Source organism: Medicago truncatula, chromosome 2 (genome assembly GCF_003473485.1).
Source record: "Medicago truncatula cultivar Jemalong A17 chromosome 2, MtrunA17r5.0-ANR, whole genome shotgun sequence".
In the NCBI taxonomy this organism is placed as follows: domain Eukaryota; kingdom Viridiplantae; phylum Streptophyta; class Magnoliopsida; order Fabales; family Fabaceae; genus Medicago; species Medicago truncatula.
Window position 1 is genome coordinate 39,360,377 of NC_053043.1, and position 10,539 is coordinate 39,370,915.

A 10,539-nucleotide genomic window follows, 5' to 3' on the forward strand; every position below is an offset into this window, starting at 1 on the left:
AGAAATATTTTTATTAAATTTTATAGTTATGAAATTTAAGTCATGAATTTTTTATATATAGAATGGGCTAATAGCCATGTAGTCCGACCAGGGGTCCACTGGTCCGACCAACAACCCAGTGATCAAATGCACTGTTCCATAAATTAAGTATTAACTCGTAAACTCGTTCGAGTTTACGTTTTTAGGTGGCAAAAACGTGTAAACTCGAAGGTAAACTCGGTTTTTGGTGAAATCGGAAAGTTTGACGAGTTTGACTGAGTTAACACGTGGTAAACTCGGTAAACGCGTGTAAACTCGGAGTAAACTCGTCCGAGTTTACCTTTGAATTTTTTTATTTTTTTATTTTGGTTATTTTTTTTGTCTCATTTTCTTTCAAAATCCAATTCTTTTTTCAATCCCAAAGTGCTGAAATGTTGTCTTTACGGTTAACATAACTCATTTTTTTCATGCTTGTTATGTACAGAAGCTACGTCAATGTGTGACAATGACATACATTGAATTTTAGGGAATGCATTCAGAAGCTTGTTATTATTGATTGATTTGAAATCATTCAAATATATAACTTGTTCAAGTATTTAAATGAGAAAATGGAACAATTGAAGTTAAAGTTACAACTGAAGATGAAACAGAGTTTAAATATACTGATAAATTTTGTTTTTTATTGTTAGAGTTTATTATTTAAATGTGATTAATTGGTTATGTTTTGTTTAAATATTAGCTTACATATGTTTTATATATATATATATATATATATATATATATTATTTTATATAATTTAATTTTAGGTAAATTCGTATGAGTTTACGATTCGAGTTTACATAGCTAAAACAAGTTGAGGTAAACTCTCGAGTTGTAAAACCTTGATCAAATGTCTTAGTCGGATCAATCACCAATCCGGATTTTAAAACACGGTGTGAAACCAATAATGACTTTTTCTTTGAACAAAAGAATAGTTTAAGGCAAAAAAGAGTTAAACGGAAGGAAAAAAAACTAACAATTTTAGAAAAGAGTCTCACTAATATCATCAAACAAGAAAAGTTTCGTCCTCGTGAGCTTAACTCAGTTAGTAAAAACAATGTATAATTAATATATACAAAGTTCGGGGTTCAAATCCCAAACACCAAAAAAAAAAAAAAAAAAAAAATTTCATCTCAACCAAAGGCTCGACCGAGTGAACGAGAAGAGCAATATTGTCTAAACCAATATTATAGTTTTTTCAAGAAGAAACAAAGATTATATATAGTGACTTGCCATACACAAGGATCACCCTCACATTAGGTGTGTTGAATCTCACATATCAATCTTTTTTTGTTATCTTTTTAATTTTGGGTACTAAAGTTGACATTGTGTGATCTTTCAAATTGTCTTGATGAATGATATCAATAAGAATTTTTGAATCACTTTCTCCCTTGAGATTTTGAACTAAACTCATAGTGACTTTATAATTTATACGCACATGCAATGTACGTGTGTGCATGTCAAAATTTCTATTTGTCATTTTTATTTTATCTTTTATCAAAAAATGTACAAAAAGAAATGGAGAAAGATACAAATACAAATTAAATACGGTTGTAGTACAAACAATGTTGTGTTGTGTGTAAGTGTAACTATGGTAGTACATTAATCAATGTAAAAGGTACTCGTGTTTTGATTCGGACCACAACGTTGGAATTGAGAACTGTGTGATGTTATGAGACAGACAACAAAACCAATAATAAGAAACTCTAATAAATGCATCTGCCTGCCTCTTCTCTTCTTATGTTTTCTTGTTTTGTTTATTGATTCCTCCATACTTTTATCCATTTCTTATGTTGAGTTTAAAATATTGGATCCATTGGTAGGACCAAATCCCAAATGAAGGGACCTAAAGTGTGGCTCTTATTTCTCTCACATTTATTATTGTACAATAAATAATACTACTATATCTATATTTCACATGATGGTTCTGCATGTTTAGAGCACCATAAAAACCCCGGCACAAGGTATGGTTGTTATTTTATGTTCTTATATAATTCACCATTCACGAAATAGATATAATTTCATCTATTTTTAGGAGAATAAACCTAAATTATTCCAAACTTATGGTACAATATTTTATATCATAGATTATGTAAGTACAGCCATTAGACATGTTGTCATTTTGTACTTCTTTGCATAGCTTGTGCAGGTAGCATTGTTAATTTGTTGAATTTGATTTTTTTATAGAAAAAATAAATAATAATAAGGTTTAAATATGTTATTGATCTTTATTTTGGTAGAGATTAAGCGTCTTTTTTCGGTGGTCTTGTAGCAACAGTTTGTGGTTGTTTCTTACGCTCCTTCGGACTCCCAAACAATTTACTGACCGTTCATTTAAAGGCTATATAGTTAGTTTTCTTTTCCTTAAAAAAAATAAGTTTTCTTTATTTTATTATTTTCCTAATTATTCTTCTGCTTCATATGGTCAAAAGCAAAATTGAGGATATCTTTATTTTAGTTCTTTAATAATCTATCAAACATTCAAACATTTTCATCTCAATTTGACTATGGGATGTTGATCCTACTTTCTCTACTTACAACATTAGTTGAATGTATATTTTTATGAAAATAATTAAATTTGTATTGTTTGAATGTGTAGTTTCGAACAATTTGTACAACTTTGATGTGTACTTTTAAGAAATATTGGAGATTATTTAGTAAAAAGGATTTGATGATTGCTTAATAGACCCTTCAAATTACTCACATTTTTTTAAAAAGCCGATCGGAAGTTAGCAGTTTACACTTTGCACACAAAAAATAGTCGATTTGAAGTTAAGACCCAAAGATTGAGGGGCATGTGAGCAATCTAAAGGGCCTGTTTAACAACCATCAAAGGACTTGGGAAAGGCTTAGAATTTGGAATCAACCAATTGACCCAAATTGGAGCAAGCAAAGAAAAGTCTTAAGATGTATTTGGATTGAGGGTTTAGGAGGGGAAGGGAGGCGATGACTCATTTTTATTTTTTAAATTACGAACAATGTAAAACATTTTTTAAAATAAATTAAGTGTTTTTGAAGTATTATATGATCATTTATCATATTGTTAATTCAATTTTCAAAAAATCATTTTACATTGTTCATAATTTAAAAAATAAAAGCGAGTCCTCCCCTTCCTAAACCCTCAATCCAAATACACACATAAAATTTGAAAGATTTTGTTAGAAAGTAATTTGAAAAAAAAAATTCAGCAACTATATGTAATCAGTACAAAGTATTCATCAGTTGTCATGTACTAATTTTCGTCAACCATCCTAATTGACCATCTTTAATAGCAAACACTAGTATAAAATTCTCTTAAAAAACTAGTATAAAATCTGAATCCAAGACATTGCTTAAAGAATTTACATCAAATTTTCACTAAGGGCACAACATAATATTAATGATGGCAGGAAAGACCCAATTTGCAGAAAAATACTGAATCAAAAATAATCAATAGCCACACAATTGGGAGCTAAATAATTGGTCCAATTAATATCTAATCTAATCTAATCTAATATATAAGAAGCCAGCAATTTCACCCTTTTATCGTATTCCCATTTGACCAAAAATTCATGCAAATCACATTAGCTTCCGAACACTTTCAGGTATACTTTGTTATTATTTGCAAAGACAACTAATAACCCTCATAAAAGATTCAATGTCACACATGATTGCATGTATCTCAAAGCTTTGAAATTTTGATGCTAATTCCCCTTACAATTTAGATTAGTAACAAAACAAAGACAAGTGAGTTTACCACATCAAAAATGGCTGGACGCAACCATGCACCAACCCAATGCTGCTGAAGCAATAGTAGAATAAGTAAAAAAAATAGAAAGATTTCATTTTGGTCTTAAACCTCTGATTACCAAAGCAAAAAAGGCCTTAGTAATCCGAAATTTGGTCGGAGATAAGTAAACTCGGGTACTCATGATCGATAAAAGAGAGAAGAATGCATACACATGCCAAGCCATCTTCCCAATAATAATTAATTACTTTATCATAAGTTAAACATAAGGAAGACATCGTCCCCGAATATTCTGCAGCTCAAGGTTGTTAAAAGCTTTACAAGAGGCCATACAAATTGCATCTGTAAGTGGAAATAAAATAGATGTGATGTGCTATGGAGTTACCTAACATGGCCAAGGGGTGCATTGATCTGAGGAATAATTACAAAGGCAAAAAGGGAAAATAAAAATGTATTCTTAATCTTAATGATGCTTTTTTGGTGCATCAGATTCTACAGCTCAACGACCAGAAACAAATAATGAATTGTTTATCTGGTTCCCTTCAGCTTGGAGTCTTCGCATTTTTGCCTTGTCTAGACGTGCTCTTCTGACCGCTTCTTGAATTTGGCGGTCATGGTCTTTCAACATCTGATCCATGTTGCTTGATGGAACAAGCAATGGACCGGAATAATGAATTTTATAACCCTTAGATCCATAACCAACCTGTAACATTGTGAAAAGAAAAAAATTAAGACCAAAACATTTAGAGACCAAACTTAAAAAACAAGACCAAAACATTTGAGACCAAACTTAACCAAAATCATGTTTGATTGGAGAAAACATTGTGTTTATTTCTCTCTTACACTTTTAATTACAAAAGTGTCTCCTATTTTATTTTCACTGTTTCATAATTTCAAATATTTGTATACGAAAACAGTGGAGAAAAAAAAAAGACCTGTTCTATACAAATACAAATCTTCAAAAATAAGAAATAGAGCAAAACCAAGGCAGTTTTGCAATTATGGACTTGTTTGGATTGACTTATTTGAACTTATCTATTATCTATTGGTATAACCGCTTGTAACTATTTGAGAAAGCATATGAAAATAACTTAAGGCATGTCTATAAGCTGTTTACAACTTACTTCATAAGCTCTCCAGCATAGCTTATAAAAACAGCTTATATGAAAACAGTTTAACTTTATTTTACTGTTTGTTATAGAAATAGATTATACATAAGCACTTATATGATAACCACTAATTTAAACTATTTATCCAAACAAGACCAAAAACTGAACCAAAAAATGAAAATAGAAAACATTTTCTCAAACAAGATCCCAAAACAACAAAATATACAAAGATGTTTGTGTACGCGCGCGCGCGCGCGTGTGTGTGTGTGTGTAGACACAGAAGGTAGGGAAGGGAGAAAGTCCAGCTGCTTACATTATTTGGGTCTTTGTTGCTGCCTTTCGCATCTTCCTTTTGAGAAGCATGTACATGATGCTTCTGATTTTGATTTTGTTGCATCAATGATTCAGATGCCTCCTTGAAGGATCCTGGGAACCTGGTAATTAGTTTTGGAGCCTCGACTTGTGATGAACCAGAACTTTCTCTGCGATCGTCAGACAGCATACTCCTCCTGGCTGCAACTAAGCCTGACATTGTAGATAAGTCACCACCCACTGAAATCTTTGGAGCGTCATCCTGGTTCTTTCCAGCTTTCGCCCATGCAGCACGGTGAGTAAGTGGACCCGAATGAGAGGCTCTTTTATGTTGATTTGCCTGGGGATCCACGTTTGCTTCTGCAGCTTGGGATGGTCTAGGGGGTTCAATGGGAAAACCAGAACCAGCGTCTTCAGGATGAGGGTTAAACTTCTCACTCCTACTTTGAGAATAGTTCTGACCTTGTCTCTTCTGTACGAAAAGAAAAATGAATGATTAAACAGGATGCAAAGAGGAGCAAGGTATTCCAGAAAGGAAAATGAAAGAAATTCAGTAATCAGGAAAATAATATAAATATTCAGTAAAAGAGGAAAACCATAACAAAATTTACACGAGATGGAAGGACTCAGTAGAAGAGTGTGTAGTAGCTTATAACAAGTTTCACCTTGTTCGGTGTTGACTATTGCAAGGATTTAGCAAGTTGTAAAATCATAACAGATGTTTAAAAAAAAATCTTCCTCTAAGAATTAATTTATAAATGTCCAAGAAAACTGTAACCTCCGTCTATTGTTCAGTTTAAACGCACCCGGCCTAATGAGATAGATCTTCATCATTTTATCTTAAGATGCCATACACATACTTATTTGACGCATAAAGGAAGAGTTCATCCAGATGATATATATGATGCATTTGAGAGACCTAACTGATCTTGGTGTTTATCAAAAAGACATATGCACTTGAAAGGATGTTTGATTTCAGCAAACAGAACAATATCATCTATAAACAGCAATGACAAATCCACAAATGAACAAGTTGTGACAATATCGAAATTAACAATGATTTTACCTGCATTGACACTACCAGTTCAGCATTGGCATCAGGTGCAGGAACAGCTCGAGATTCCCGTACTCCTCTTCTCTCAGGATCATGTCTCTGACCCTTGCTTCCTGCTGCCCCTTGTCTGCAAACATAATGACCAAAACCATAAACAAAAATGCTAACACTGAACTGTAACAACACTCAAGGAGTACAGATACAGAGGCACCCTTCCGAACTTCAATATTTATTAGTACACTGGCAATAATGAAAATATACAACTACAATTCCACACCAAACTTTAGCACATACCTTCTAGCTTCTTCATCCCGTACTTTAGCATCAAATTCTTTGCTTGGAGGATACTTCGGCAAGCTTGAAGGATCACAAGGTAGAGGCTTTGTTGAGAAGAACTGAATTGCAAGTAAAACAAAAGGAGATAGTTAGCATCAATGCATAAGTAAGTTTGAAAACAATATTCTACAACCAAAGAAACGGTGCAAAACTTCAGTTGTGCCAGAGATACTGAATAATACCAATAAGTGATATGCACATGACTTTGCTCATATACATATTTATTTTCAGGAATACATGTGATAAAGAGACAATGCAGGAGCGTGGATTTGTTTGAGTTTAATGACTGTGTATACATTTCATCAAATCATATCTCACCATGTAGCCACCGTGTTATATCACTTCCTTAAATATCTCAACAAATATCTAACGGATGAGATAGGATTGGATGATTATGTAAAACTTTTTTACACAACCAGTGCATAGTCCATTAAACAATTTGTTCACAACATAAGCATATATGCACCAATATAACATCAAATCAATCTATGATTGCTCTTTCAAAAAAAAAAAAAAAACCTGCATTTGTGACAATTCATTTCATTGAAAGAAGAGACTAAACAAAATAAAGGACACTAAAAAATTTCACACCTCACTAATCAAAGCAGATGCTGAAGTTCCACGATCAGCAGGGTCTATGGACAAAAGTGTCTCTATCAATTCTATTGCAGGTGCAGGAAATTCCTTGAATGTTTCAGCAACACAGCGCCTATAGGGTTGCTGAGGCTTAAATATCGTTGCATGAGGCAATTTTGATTTTCTCCAATAGTCCTCGGAAGGCGAACCACAAAGTTTAAAAATTTTATGCAATTGCTCCACCTACAAGACAAAATTGTAGTTGCAAATAATTTAATTGTAGAAGCAAGCTTCATGCACAAGACCACAAAAGAACAGGTAGTATATTATAAATAAGACGATATTTATGTATTAGTGTATTTTCAACAACAACCAATAATTTTCTTGTTAACACAGTCTAATTGGTTTTTGAAGAATTTTGAAAAGCCATAACGTGCAATACACTGGTTGTAAATCTAAATTTTATTCTTACAATTTTTGAAGGAAAGACATTCACAATGCACCATATACCATAGTCAATGACAAAATGCAATGTTTGAATGTGAACATCTAAGTGTACATACCTCAGTTCTACCAGGCATAATAGGCTTGCCGGCATACAGCTCAGCAAGTATGCAACCTGTACTCCATAAATCTACCGCAGTACCATAGTAAGTAGCTCCGAGTAAAAGTTCAGGTGGCCTATACCAAAGAGTGACAACTCGGCTTGTCAGTGGCTGATTTAGATTGGGATCAAAAAAGCTCGCCAAACCAAAGTCTGCAATTTTCAATACTCCATTGTTGTCTATCAAAAGATTGGAACCCTTAATGTCACGGTGCAGCACACCACGGCTATGGCAGTGATCAAGTCCACGTAGAAGTTGCTGCATATAACATTTAACCTGCCAAGTTCCAATAACAAATTAAATTTCAGTGCATTTGTTTCAGAAATAGGAAGTTCCTCATACAACAATAAGCTTATTATTATATTGGCTTATACGTACAGATAGAAGAAATTGAGAGAGAAAAGAAAAAACAGAAATAAAATAAAACGGTTGAATATCACATTAACGAAAAATCAGTGGCAGTGTATTCCCGAATCATGTGATAGGTTACATTTCTAGTAAAATGAACAATAAGAAGCTTCTGAAATTACCTGCGATTCTGTAAACTTCAGTCCAGGATGTGATGCAAGCCCGGCCAAGTCATGCTCCATGTATTCAAAAACAAGGTATAAGCTGCACGACATCCTTGATGTGACCAAGCCCTCCAGTTTTATGACATTTGGATGATCAAGCCTACGTAGAATGTGAATTTCCCTTGCCATGAAGCGAACACTCTCAGGCTCAAGATTATCAAACCTCACTTTCTTCAAAGCAACAATCTTTCTTTGTTCAAGATCACGAGCTCTATAAACATTACTATAAGTTCCCTGGCCAATCTGCACATGATAGAGAGGAAATTTTTATCATTCATAACAAAACAGCATACAGGTAACTTTCACATTGATGTAACAAGAAATCAAGGTTTAAACTTTAGTTGTAACTTTAGAAATATCTAAAAGCTACAAGTAGACAAGTCATATATTAGTATATTCTAACTTAATTTCATCATAAAACACAAACATAACATAAGTGGTAGTAACTTCAGTCCAACCAATATGATGCAGTAATGAATGACAAAGTAATCACCATTATCATTTCAAATTCAAATGCCACCATGAGCATAGAGTAGATTTTGCAATTTAGATAATTGAATGAAAAAAGGAGGCAAAAAGCTTAAGGAAAGTTGACATCAAACAAATTAAAGAAAATGAATTTGATACTTTTTAAATATTTAAATCAAAACACTACAGGCCATTGCAAATTTAACAAGAAAATGAAGTGAAAATAGATTAACTGCATCAATGCAAAACATCGTCACAATGTAATTAAGCAGCCAAATAATAGAAAGAGTCATACTTTATCCAACTTCTCAAAAGAATCTGCGCGCCGTGGCAGCCATCCCTTGATTGCATCACCAGCAACTGCTGCCAGCCATGACGGCCATCCAGCCGCAACATGCTCCCCTTCCATAGCCTTAGGAACACTACCAATCCCCGGATGTGGAGCAATAACATATTCCATTTTCTCCCTCTTTCTTTCAAAATTATCGCCATGAACTCTAACAGAACCATTCCCTTGCCCATGCTTATCAATCAACGCCATTCTAGCATCATTGTTATTATCATTTCTATCCTTCACCCTATACGCTTCCTCCCTCCTCGATGAAGCTCCTCTAGACACACGCGAATCCAACACAGGCTTGTTCGATAAACGCTCCCTCGGGCTATCCTTACTATCCTCGATTGCAGAAGGTTTGCAACACATGCAACCCATTATACACAACAAATCACTTCTTCCCACAAAACCAATCTCCAAAATATCAATGTTCACTCCTCGGTAACATTTCCAATATCCTATCCTACTAAATTTAACCAACAAACTAAGTAACAATTCTTCTTAAATCTTAATCTTAAATCTCACACAAATGAAGAAAAAAAAGTACACAATATCAACTACAGTAGTAACCAAGTATTCATCATCCAATCTCAAATTTGGTGACAAATCAGCAAACAAAAAACAAAACCCATCTCTAAAAACCCAATTACCCACTATGATACCCTCAAATTCAACAAATCAAACCACATAAATCTCAAAAATCATAACTTTACTCAACCCACTTGAACAAAAAACTACCAATGAGAGTAACTTACACAGTATAACAATTTCAAAAGTGAAAAAACAAATCAATAAGATACCAAAGACTTGAAATTTAGAACAACCAGATCCTCTTCAAAACCAAGTAAAAGTGGGAAATTTGAAGGGTTTATGAGATGAATATGAAGCAGAAGAAGGTTTTGGAAGAACGAAAATGGGAAAAATGAAAAAGGGTATTGTTGAAAAGTTGAAAAATGATGAAGGGGTTGAAGAAGGAAAGCATGGATCTAGGGCAAAGAAACGGAGTTGAGAGAAGCGTGGGAGTGTGTTTTGGAAGATGAAGCAATGGAACAACTAACGTAGTAAAAAAATCATAGATTAATGTACATAATTTAATTATATTCTACTATAGGAGTATATAAAAATAATACTACTAGTTAAGAATTAAGATTCTTCTTCTTCTTTCTTCAAAAAAAATAATTAAGATTCATCTTTTTTGTAAAAAAAATTAAAAATTAAGATTCATATCGGTCCCTCACAATTTCTTTTTTAATTTAATTTAATTTAATTTTGATTAAAAAATAATATCAACGTTTGTTAAACGACGGATTGTTTAAAAAAACCTAAATTTAATTTTTTAACAACACTTTGTTTACTTCTCGGTCGAATTTCGATGATTCACATGCATTTTTTCTAAAAACCACAGGGGTAACGTCAAAAGAACTATTT

At 33.2% G+C, this 10,539-nt stretch overlaps 1 protein-coding gene across 1 annotated transcript; it reads right to left on the minus strand.

Moving 5' to 3' along the window:
• Positions 1 to 3,972: 3,972 nt before the first annotated feature.
• LOC11410008 (probable serine/threonine-protein kinase At1g54610) lies at positions 3,973 to 10,183 on the minus strand. The gene is made up of 8 exons (XM_003596702.4): positions 9,073 to 10,183; positions 8,268 to 8,552; positions 7,696 to 8,013; positions 7,148 to 7,375; positions 6,515 to 6,615; positions 6,233 to 6,347; positions 5,168 to 5,638; positions 3,973 to 4,448 (listed from the first exon to the last, which is right to left on the minus strand). Exons 1-8 carry the CDS (start codon positions 9,487 to 9,489, stop codon positions 4,245 to 4,247), a joined length of 2,139 nt encoding a protein of 712 aa, XP_003596750.1. The 5' UTR covers positions 9,490 to 10,183; the 3' UTR covers positions 3,973 to 4,244.
• Positions 10,184 to 10,539: the final 356 nt, after the last annotated feature.